The sequence below is a fragment of the Mastigoproctus giganteus genome, chromosome 11 (assembly GCF_048544385.1).
Source record: "Mastigoproctus giganteus isolate SK-2022 chromosome 11, ASM4854438v1, whole genome shotgun sequence".
Classification (NCBI taxonomy): Eukaryota; Metazoa; Arthropoda; class Arachnida; order Uropygi; family Thelyphonidae; genus Mastigoproctus; species Mastigoproctus giganteus.
The window spans coordinates 173,042,251-173,054,947 of NC_143585.1; the positions used below are offsets into that span (position 1 = coordinate 173,042,251).

The window sequence follows — 12,697 nt, forward strand, 5'->3', positions numbered from 1 at the left end:
GCTAGGGGTTTGCATACTTCCTTTGCTGCCTCCTTTAATATAACTGGATAGATCCCATCCAACCCCAGGTGCCTTTTTTATGTTTATCCTCAACAATTTCTCCTCCACTTTCCTCTCAGTTATTACAAAATCATCCAGCTCACTGCCAATGTTTACTTTACCTACATCATTCTCCTTCCTGAATAACTCCTCATGCGTGAATGTAGATGCAAAATACTCGTTTAGATTGTTAGCCACCTGAGCAGGATCATCAACTGTTGAACCATCAATATCCAGTGGACCAATCTGATTCATCCCTTTCCTTCTCGAGTTCAAGTATGTAAAGAACTCCTTTCTGTTTTTCTTTGCATCCTTTGCCAAGGATTTTTCGTAGTCTGCCTTTGCCTGCCTAATCTCCTTTGTGACTTGGTTACAGACCAACTTATATCTATCATAGGCTTCCATGTCACCCATTAATTTGTATGTATCCCATGCATTTTTCTTCTCTGCCACATGTCTCATTAGTCCATCTGACATCCATTTAGGCCTAAACCTTGAACAATATTTCTTAGTTGGTATGTAAAGCCTGGTAGCCACCAAGATTAGTTCCTTGAATGCTTCCCATTTTGAGTTTGCTGTTGGTAACATCATCAGTTGGTCCCACTGTATAGAATTTAAATACTGTCTCAGACCATCATAGTCGCCTTTACGAAAACAAAAACCCTTCCCTTTACCTCTGATGGTAGTTACCTCCTTGAGTAAATCCCACTTCAACACACTGTGATCACTGCCACCTAGTGGTTCATTTATCTGCAGGTTCTTAATGCATGAAGAATCACTACTGATAATCAGATCAAGAGTATTGCTCCCTCTTGTTGCCTCACGAACATGCTGATGTAGAAAACAATCATCCAATAAATCCACAAAAGCCTTGCTAGTGTGCGAGTGACCAACCCACAAATTCCAGTCAATATCTGGGAAATTAAAATCCCCCATTATAAGACTCTCTGATTTACTGGCCCACTCTATTTCCCTGTACAATATATTATTATACTCATCAGAGTCATTAGGCCTATAGCACACTCCTACTCTCAATTTTGATTTCCCTATGCTTATGTCACACCAAACTGACTCGACACTGCCCTGTCCATCGATGTCAACTGGCTTCACTTCCTTTGACTTTATATGTTTCTTAATTAATAGCATAACCCCTCCTCCCCTCCTGTCCTGTCTATCCTTTCTATATACATTGTATTCCCCAAATTCCAGTTCCGCATTACTTATATCTGTGTGACACCACGTCTCTGATATCCCAACAATATCTGCCTTTGATGTTTTGAGCAATACCTCAAATTCATCATATTTATTTACCAAACTCCTAGCATTGGTGTACACGCAGGTATACATGCACCTGTTTCTATTCTTAGCTACCCTAACACAACCCATGTGTTTACTTGTAACGCAATGACTACCAGCAGTCTCTGAAATATCCTGCATCTTGTTTTTCAGACTTCTGCTCATTTGAATAGAAGCAGTGCAAGAATCACTTCCACCTCTGCCAGTGGCTACTGTTAATCTATTAGTCCTTGTATCCCCCCCCAACTAGCAGTTTTCCGACCCACCTAACACTGCCTCGACAGCGGACACTGCTCAATGGACACTGCTCATCGTGGACTAATGTTATTAGTGGAGTCCCTCAGGGTTCAGTATTGGGTCCATTATTGTTTTCTGTATTTATAAATGATATTGATGATGGTATATCAAGCTTAATGTCCAAGTTTGCAGACGATACGAAGGTTGGCAGGGTTGTCAAGGACACTACTGACACTATGCTGCTGCAACAGGATCTGGAAAGGTTGAGCAGATGGGCTGAGAGGTGGCAATGAACTTTAACATTGACAAATGTAAAGTACTACATATGGGAAACAGCAACCCCAGAGCAACGTGTCAACTCTGTGGTACTACACCGACAGTGGTAGAGAATGAAAAGGACTTGGGGGTGGTTGTGCAGGCAGATATGAAGTTCTCTGAGCAGTGCAGACGGGCGCAAGAGTAGCTCATGGTGTATTGTCAATGATATATATAGGAATTTTTCTAGCAGTTATAAGGAGGTGATTATTCCCTTGTATAAGGCAATGGTCAGACCACACCTAGAGTACTGTATACAGGCCTGGAGGCCTCGTTTCAAGAAGGATGTAGAGCTGCTGGAACGAGTACAGAGAAGGGCAACAAGAGTAGTGAATGGAACAAAGGGGTGCTCTTACGAAGAAAGGCTTAAGTTTTGCAAATTACAGTGTCTGGAGACTAGGCACCAGCGAGGTGATCTGATAGGTGTATAAAGCCTTGAATGGTTTGAGCATGCTCAATGCTGATGGGATTCTTCCTCTTGCTCAGAATAATCACCTGAGAGGGCATACATTCAAACTGAGGAAAGACAGATGTAGGATAGACGTGCGGAAATTTACCTTTAGCCAGCAGGTGGTTGGTTGGTGGAACAGACTTCCATCCCTTGTCGTGGAAGTTGATAGCCTAAATAAGTTTAAGGCTCAGCTGGACAGGTATTTCGAACGAACAGAGGGGTGAAGTGGAAGTGGTTATTTTATTTATTTATTTATTTTATTTTTTTTTGGCTGATGCTGCATAAGCATGCTTTCAAATGCCTCTACTAATGCTAATGCTAAAAAAATGCTAATGCTAATTCCTGCTCTCTCTTTCAAAACAGTCCGAACATGTGCCATCACCAGCCAACATCCATTTACTGTCCAACTTCAAACCCACAGAACCAACTTTTCATCTTCCTCATTTATTCATTCAACTGCCGTTTTCTGGAACAACCTTCCTTCATATGTATGTCCTGAATATTACAATCTACAGAAGTTCAAGTCCAATGTCAACAAATATCTTCTTTCGTCTTCTCATCCTCCAACCCAAGCACGGTACTAAGTACTATAGGTTCTAATATCTCTCGTGTTTGGGGTTCACATAAAAAAAAAAGGTACATTTCTTTGGGGTTTCTGCTACCTATATACAGTACTTTTCATTTGTGAATGTTAAACTTCAGCTACCATTTCTCAGCCCATCTACCAATGTTTCCAGATCCTATTGCAGCAGTAGCAGCAGCATACTATCATTATTGTTATTAATAACCCTGCCAACCTTTGTATCATCTGCAAATTTTGACATTAAGCTTGATATATCTTCATCAATATCACTGATAAATATACAAAACAACAGTGGGTCCAACATCAAAACTCTGAAGGACACCACTAATAACATTAGTCCACATAGAGCAGTACCCATTGATTACTAATCTTGTCTTCTCCCAATCAAACATCCTTTTATCAATTGTAGCAACGTGCCCAATTTGTACAGTAGTCTTTGTGCAACAGTATCAAAAGCTTTCCTCAAGTCCAAGCATATGATATCAAAATTATTTTTTGCGTCCAGTTCCTTTGTGAACACATCATAGTATCCATCAAAGTGGTCAGACAAGACTTCCCACTGACAAACCTATGTTGTGTCTGAATTATTACTGCTGTCTTTTCTAGATGATCCTGCATGCTTCTTTAACCAGTGGCTCCATTATTTTTTCTTTAACAGAAATCAAACTAACAGGGCTGTAATTACTCATGTCACCCTCTGATCCCCTTTTGTGAATTGGAGATACATTTGCACATCTCCAGTCCATGGGGACTTCCCCCGAGTCCAAGGATGCTCTCATAGTTATGGCTTAGGATTTTCTTTCTTCCTTTGCCACCTCCTTTAATATATCTGGATAGATCCCATCTACTCCAGGTGCCTTTCTTATGTTTAACTTCAACAATTTCTTCTCCACTGTGCTCTTGGTTATTACAAAACCATTTAACTTCCTGTTAGAGTTTGATAAACATCTGGCCCTCTCCTCCTTGAAAACTCCTCATGTGAATGCAAAATAGTCATTTAGTTCAGAAGCTATCTGAGAATGATCATCTACAGTTAAACCATTGAAATCAAGTGTACCAATCTGATTCATCCTCTTCCTTTTAGAGTTTATGTAGGTAAAGACCTCTTTGGTGTTGGTTTTTTTTTTTTTTTTTTTTTTTTTTTTTGCATCCTTTGCCAAAGATTTTTCATAATCTGCCTTGGCTTGCCTAACTTGCTCTGTGACTCGATTGCAGACTAGCCTGTATCTACCATAGGCTTCTGTGTCACCTGACAATTTATGTGCATCCCATGCATTTTTCTTCTCTGCCACGAGTCTCATTAGTTCATCTGACATCCATTTGGGCCTAAACTTAGAGCAATATTTCTTTTAGTGTTACTCCCTCTTGTTGGCTCTCTACCATGCTGCTGTAGAAAACAATTATCCAATAAATCCACAAAAGCCTTGCTAGTGTGCAAGTGACCAACCCAAAAGTTCCAGTCTTTATCTGCGAAGTTAAAAACCCCCATTATAAGATACCCTGATTTACTGGTCCACTATTTCTGTGTATAATTTTTCACTGTACTCATCAGAGTGATTAGGTCAATAAGCAAACTCCTACCCTCATATTTGCTTTTCCAGTGCTTACGTCACACCAAACTGACCCAACATTTCACTGTCCATCTATGTCAGCTGGATGCACTTCCTTAGATTTTATGTGTTTCTTAACTAACAGCATAACCCCTCCTCCCTTCCTATACACATTGTACTCCCCAAATTCCAGTTCTGCATTCCTAATATCTGTGTGACACCTCATCTCTGATATCCCAACAATATCTGCCTTGAATATCTTAACAAGCACTTCAAATTCATTGGTGTATATGCAAGTATACATGCACCTGTTCTTACTCTTAATAACTCTAACACAATCTATGTATTTACTTGTTTCATGACTCCCAGCAGTTCCTGAAATCCCCAGCAACTGACTTTGGAGTGTGCTGCTCATTCCAATAGAAGCAGTCTGCGGCAAATAACCCCGAAGCTAGCAGTTTTTTCGCTTTCCATAGTACCAGTATTTTTCTATTTTTTGTCTACAGGTTTGGTGGGATTTATACTGCTTATTGGTGTTGGATCTTCAGCATCTTGTGAGATTATAATGGGTGTATTAATTGACTAGTCAACTTTTGGTTTTGTTAGGTGGGACTGAGATGTCAGTCTCTATTGCAGTTACTTTTGTTTTCTGCACTGTATTTGCTGCTGCAGAAGTAGTGGTATCTGCTTTTTGGCTTCTTGATATGTGACCTTATGTGCAGTTTTATATTTCTGAACTTCTCTCTTTTCCATATATTATAGTCTCTGGAATAGGCAGGGTGGTCTCCTTTGCAGTTATGGCATCGAGGAGACTGTGTATTGCATTCTTTACTGTTATGTTCTTTACAGCAGCAAGTAATGCTGTTTGGGAATGGTCATACTTTTGACACTTGAAGCATTTTATTGGATTCGGGATGTATGGTTTTAAGTGGTAATTCAGGTAGCTTGCTTTCACTGATGTTGGTAGAGTAGAAGTACTGAAAGTGAGTATGATAGTGCGGGTTGGTATCAGGTTTCCATCATTTTTAATAAGGATTCTTTTGGCATGTATGACATTCTGGTTTTGTAACTCTAATATCATTTCTTCTTCAGAGCTGTTTAAGGAAGTACCATTCTGCAATAACTCCTTTTGATGTATTTAAAGTGGCATATGGAGTAAGTTTTATGGGAATCCCGCCAAAAGTTGTGGTTTTAAGAAGAAACTCAGACTGCATAGCTTAATTAATACGTACTGTAATATGTACATACTTGATATTTCTGTTCACTGACATTTTGGATGGGGGGAAGAGTTAAAATTTAAGACAGTAAAAAAGATAAGCAATCAATAACAAAGAACACGGCACGCACAAATTGCAACAAACATGATACATGCAAGTGAGAACAGAGCACCAATTCACCCTGTTCTCACTTGCATGAGAATTACAAATTAGAAATTGAGAATTTTTGTTCCTGTGATCATGACATACAGTCGAAAAGCATTGTCACCTTCAGGAAGAAAAATCGTTTCGAAATTTTTTCATTAAATTTCTTTTAATTAATTAATTGAATTATTAATTGCATTAGATTGATTTTTAATTGAGCTCATTTGATTTTTAATTGTGTTCAATTGATTTTTAATTATTTTTTTACTGTAATGTAAGATTTTCTATTTTTTCGTTTTAATTGCTGTAGAGTATCATACGGAAGTGTTCTACATATTATATTAAGGTAAACTTCTCTTATTATTTTACAAATATTGATATCAACAAACATATTGAGCATTACAGCTCTGGTTCATACTATCAAATAGAGTATTAATTTTGTAAATGGGATAATAAAGCAAATAGCATTCCTACACTTGTCAATAACAAGCATTTAATTTCTAGTAGTAGTAATAGTAGTAGTAATGGAGGCATGTGAGGCAAGAAAGCAAGTGTATGAGCTTTTACAGCACAGCCAAACAAGAAAAAAAAAAAAATTTCACACATTAGAAAACAGGCCTTGTGCAATGACTGAATAACTGGTTAAAATAAATTTATTCAAATAAAAATAATATATACATAAGATAAAACAGAAATAAGATAAAATCTTTAAAATATAGTAAGATAACAGAGTTAAAATATAATATAATAAAAGTGTTAAAATACATAGTAGTTTTCGAAGCGAAGTGCCTCTTCATCAGCTATTCAGTGAAAAGTGTACTTCAGTATATATTGATGATTAAAATAGCACAAGTCAGCTCGGCATGATCATGTATCACAAGTCTGGTGCCGGTAAAGCAGAATTACACGTAATGACCGCCAGCACTCATCGCACTGTAATACAGTACATTCTATAATACGGTGTAAGTGTACTCCCCTATTACACCCTATTGTACAATGTACTGTATTGTAGTGCGATGAGCACTGGAGATCATCACGTGTATGCAATTCTGCTATACCGATACCAGACTCGTGATACATGATCATGCCCAGCAGACTTGTGCTATTGTAACCAACAATATATACCGAAGTACACCATTCACAGACTAGCTGATGAAGAGGCACTTCACTTCAAAAGCTACTAGGAATTTTAACGCTTTTATTATATTATATTTTAAATCTGTTATCTTACTGTATTTTAACACTTTTATCTTATTTTATTACTGTTTTATCTTAAGTATATATTATTTTTATTTTAATAAATTTATTTTAACCAGTTAGTCGGTCGTTGCAAGAAACTTGAATGATAAAATTTCACACATTCATTCCCTCTAAAAGTTTGTCTAGTTCCTCTTTGAATTTATGTAAGTTATCAACTTCCACGACAGATGAAGTTTGTTCAAACAATTAACCACCCGCTGGCTAAAGGCAAATTTCTGAAATCCATTCTACAACTCTCTTTTCTCAATTTGAATTTATACCCCCTCTGGTTTGTAATCTGAGCAGGCCGAAGAATCCCATCAGAATTCACTGTGCTCAACCCACTCAAGGCCTTATACACTTCAATCAGATCACCTCACAGGTGCCTAGTCTCCAGATGCTGCAATTTGCAGAACTTAAGCCTTTCTTGGTAAAAGACCCCTTCGTTCCCCTCACCAGTCTTGTTGCCCTTCTCTGTATACACTCAAGCAACTCTACATCCTTCCTAAAATGAGGCTTCCAGAACTGTACACAGTACTCAAGATGTGGCCTGACAATTGCCTTATACAAAGGTATAATCACCTCCTTTTCCCTACTGGAAAAATTCTTGTATATCTTTGACAATACCCCATGACCTGCTCTGGCAGCCTGTCTGCATTGCTCAGAAAAATTCATATTCATATCTGGCTGCACAATTACTCCCAGATCTTTTTCATTTTCTACCACCCTAAGTGTAGTACCACATGGTACGTTTCTCTGGGGTACTTCAGTATGCAGTTAAGAATGTTAAACTTCATTAAGCCTTTCATCAATATCATTGATAGATAGACAAAACAACAGTGGTCCCAACACCAAACACTGGGGGACTTCACTAATAACATTAGTCCGCGTAGAGCAACGTCCATTGATTACTCCTCTGTCTTCTCCCACTCAACCACCCTTTTATCTATTGCCTTAATACCACACTGATTCAATTTGTACAGTAATCTTCCAGGTGCAGTGTCAAAAGCACTGTTGTGCATGGAATCGCAATTGTAAACCACCGCAATCGACCGATTTTAGTAAGATTAACTAACTATTTTTCGAAAATAATCGGTTGAAAAATACACTTTAGAATATGAATTCCTGTTAAAATTTTCATTGTATATTCTCTACTGTTCTTGTTAGGTTCTACTGGAATCACGCGAATGGCCTTCCTATTTCTAATTGGGAAGTCTAGTAGAGTAAAAAGCTTACGGATAACAACGGATTTTCATACTTTTAAGAGAAACCGTTTTGTTAAAAATTCCAAAATTGGTCCTCTTACACCCCACCATTTACCCTCTTCTAACAAAATAATTATCACTACAGAAAGCTGATAGCGACTGGATGCTACCAGCAATATGCCGCGAAAATGGGTGTTTTTTTTTTTTTTTTTTTTCTTTCTCTTTCGTATAATAACTTACCAGCTGCATTTCTGATGCCATTTTCGACTAATAAAACTGAATACTAAGGCTATTAGCTGCTAACTTATTACATACATTCAACATGAACAAAAGTCAACATTACATTCAAGCAACAAATTTCGGTAAAACACTGCGCAATTTGAAAGGACCGCCGTTTACCTACGCAGACCACCAAAATTTGCGATTCCATCATACACACTCATCTAAAATAATAAATAAATATATATAACTGTGTGTGTGTGTGTGTGTTATTTTTTAAAAAGCGTGTAGGATATATATATATATATATATATATATATATATATATAGTAGTAATAGTAATAGAGGCAAGTGATGCAAGAAAGAAAGCTTATGAGCTAAAGTACCATCAGATAAAATAAATAATAATTAATAATAAAAAGTTCACTGAACCATCCCATTTAAAAGTTTGACCAGTTCCTCTTGAATTTATTAAAGCTATCAACTTCCACAACAACAGATGGAAGCTTGTTCCAGCAACCACCCTCTGGCTAAAGGCAAATTTAAGCACACCTATACTTTACTAGTCTTTACTCAATTTGAATTTACGTCCCCTCAGGTGCGTAATCTGAGCAAACGGAAAAATCACATCAAAATTCAGCGTGCTCAACCCATTCAAAGCCTTATACACCTCAATCATATCACCTCGCAGGTGCCTATTCTCCAGCCGCTGCAATTTGCATTACTTAAGCCTCTCTTGGTAAGAGAACCCCTTCCAATCTTGAGAACCAATCTTGTTGTGAGGGGAATGAAGGGGTTCTCTGTACACCATCAAGCAAATCCACATCCTTCCTATAACGAGGCCTCCAGACCTGTACACAACACTGAATCATGACCTAACCATTGCCATATACAAAGGGATAATCACCTCCTTTCGGCCCTGGTAGCAAGCGTTCCGTCACCAAGCGATTTCTGTGCATTTCAAAAAGCGTTATGTCAAAAGAGCCTTTGAATAGATTACATTTCATTCAAACTACCGTTTCCTTTATTTAAAAATTACTGTAGCACTTTCGTACTAAAGGAAGTAGGCAAAGGACCACAAAGGAAGGCCACCTTTCTCTTTCTATTTTTAACAGTACTGACCAAATAACTCAGCCCCTAGGTCAAATAGTGGACTGCTGCTGGATCCCCACGGCGGGGCAGGAAACCTTGGTTGTGAACATCGAGTGTGGCGCAGGATAAAGTCACTCGCGTTCAGGTCTTAGGCAGACGGGTCGGTTCGAAAAGTTGGAGACAGTCTCACGAGCAAGACAGTGAAGCAAGTGCCGCTGTTCCCCGTAAGGCTACCACAAAAGACGGGCAAGACAATCCAGCATCATCAATTGGAAGTGTTTCCAGCGCAACTGCGATAGTGACTACCCAGGAAGGAAGAAATCGCCAACGCGTGAAATGGAGCATTGAAATGAATACATACATCATGCGAGCATACTATGAAATAACCAGGCTAGATACTGATATGACATTCTACAGATCGCGACTACATACCATGTGGTTAGAACGATACCCGGATATTGAAGTCATCGAACAGCGATTAGCAGACGAGAGAAGGACCATCGTCACGAAGAACCTAATAGCTCCTGCCATCTTGGAAAAAATCAAGCAGGATATCAGCGATCTGCTACAAAGCACAAAGAATATAGTCAATATGGAACCAGAGGAGGAACAGCAAGAAATAAATTTCCTGGTGCAGCATAAGCCTCAGGCTTCCTTGCACCCTATGGCTATTAATAATAATAATAAATACAACCCAGGCCCTAACAGAATAGAAAACGAGTGGAAGAAGGCCCTAACAGAATTCGAAGGAATGAACCCCACAAGAACCCACGTGATACCTAAGCAGAGGCAAAATAAAATCTTGTGGAGAGTAACAGACTACCTCAAACAGCAAATAATGCCACATTACCTTGACAACAATGGTGCAACGCTGGAGGCTATCCACACAGCAGTATACTGTGCTGCCCTAGCAACCATTAGGTTTAATGGAAAAGAAACGAGAGAACAGCAGAAGAACCGAAAACAGAAGGAACCGCCAGCGTGGGAAAGAAGACTTCAGCAGAAGATAGAAGAATTAAGAGTCAAGATAGGTCACTTGACCAAGTACCAACAGGGTAATAGAAGTAAGGAATTGATTCGAAAGCTCACGAGCATCCTCAAGAGAGACAGCGCCTACAGCAAACATGAGACCAGAAATCAGAGAACAGGAGAATATTTAGACACACTGAAGCAGAAACTCTTCGCACTCAAAAAGATACAAAGGGAGCTCCCAGAGGGAAATAAACAACCGAATCTTCGATGAAAACCAAAGAGCCTTCTACAGGAAACGAGGTGAAGATGAGAAAAAAGGAAACGGACCACCCGAGAAGACGATCGAAGAGTTTTGGGGAAATATCTAGAGCAGTAAAGTAAGACATAACAGCAAAGCACCCTGGATAGAAGTAGAAAGGAAGAAAACGAAGGACATACAAGAGATGAGAGAGAGCGGGAGATTTGAGAAGAAGAAGAAGTAAAACAGTCGATCAGGAACACCCACAACTGGCGAACCCCGGGAATTGATAGTACAAGAAGCTCGCCTACACAAACAAGCACCTAGCAGAGCAGGTCATTCGAATGATCATGCACCAGGAGACAATCCCGAAGTTTCTCAATGAAGGAGTCACATATTTTAAGCCTAAAGATGAAGACACAAGAAACCCGGCGAAATGCAGACCAATCATATGCCTCTCAACGATGTAAAAGACCTGACCAGCTGCATAACTAAGAACATCCCCAGGGGCACACATCTGGTGAGTAGGGGTAACACGGGAATTTTTTTTTTTTTTTCGGCTGGTGCAGCATAAGCCTTCCACCATATGGCTAATAATAATAATAATAATAATAATAATAATAATAATAAAAGATATCAGACCACTTACAGGGTCAGAACATAAAGGACGAACAGCAGAAAGGATGCAAGGAGCAATTAACCATACATGCCACAGTTATGAAGCAAGCCTTAAAGAAGCACACCAACCTATACACGGCCTACATCGATTACCTCAAGGCCTTCGACTCTGTACCTCATATCTGGCTAGTAGAGACCCTGAAGATCTACAAGGTCAATCCGATAGCGACAAACTTCCTGTCTGCGCGCGTAGCACAGTGGTATAGTCACCGTCCTCCCCACACCGGATGGAAAAGGCCTGGGTTCGAATCCCGTGGATGACGCAAGGAACTTTAATGGGCTTTTTTCACTTTGTGGCTGACTTAGTCGGTCTCAGGCGTAGATAGCAAGGTTTTTCTCCCCAGTAACTGGGGTTTTTTCTTCCAGTAAAACAGGCAAATCAACCATAAAAGATACGCAATTTACAGACACACATATGGGTTAATGTATTTAATTACGGGCCACCCTAAAATAATAATAATTAAAAGTGACAAACTTCCTACCAGCAACGTGCGAAATGGAGTACCACCATTAAGGGCGAGAACATCACAACCAGGCAAATCCCCATTAGAAGAGGAATCTTTCATGGAGATGCTCTGAGCCCACTATGGTTCTGTCTAGCACTCAACCCGCAATCCTCCATGCTCAACGGCAGCAAGTATGGATATAACCTCAAGAAAGAAAGAATCTGTACACCCTAACCCATCTGATGTACATGGATGACATCAAGCTCTACGAGGCAACCAAGAAGCAACTCCAGCAACTATTCTGGACAACCGAAGAATTCAGCAAGGACATCAGGATGGAATTTGGCCTAGAAAAATTCAAGACCCAAACACTGCACCAGGTTCAATTAGTTGGCCGAAACTACCAGCTGCTGACTGGTAAAGAGATTGAAGCTATGACAGAAATAGAGACCTACAAATACCTAGGGATAATGCAAGCCGAGCAGTTGGAACACTAGAAAATCAAGAAGTGCCTGACCGAAAAATATCATCAGAGACTGCTGCATAACTAAGAAGTCTGCTGAAAGCAAAATTTAACGGAAGGAAAACAGTTAAAGCCATAAACACCTCTGCAGCTCTAGTAATAACATACAAATTCCGGATAATAGATAATAGACTAACACCGAGCTAGAAAACATCATGTGAAAGACAAGGACAATGATGACCAAGAGTCGCCAACACCACCCGAAGTCAGTAGTGGAGAGAATAACAATACCTCGGGAAGAGGGAGGAAGGGG

The 12,697-nt window shown here is 39.4% G+C and overlaps 1 protein-coding gene across 1 annotated transcript in view; it reads right to left on the bottom strand.

The window, feature by feature from the left end:
- Positions 1-8,623, bottom strand: part of LOC150078577 (uncharacterized) — a 394,647-nt gene extending 386,024 nt beyond the window's left edge. The window contains exon 1 of the mRNA XM_090385383.1: positions 8,517-8,623. Coding sequence (XP_090241509.1) covers positions 8,517-8,537 — 21 coding nt within the window. The 5' untranslated portion in view covers positions 8,538-8,623. The remainder of the gene's footprint in view (positions 1-8,516) is intronic.
- Between the last annotated feature and the right edge of the window lie 4,074 nt (positions 8,624-12,697).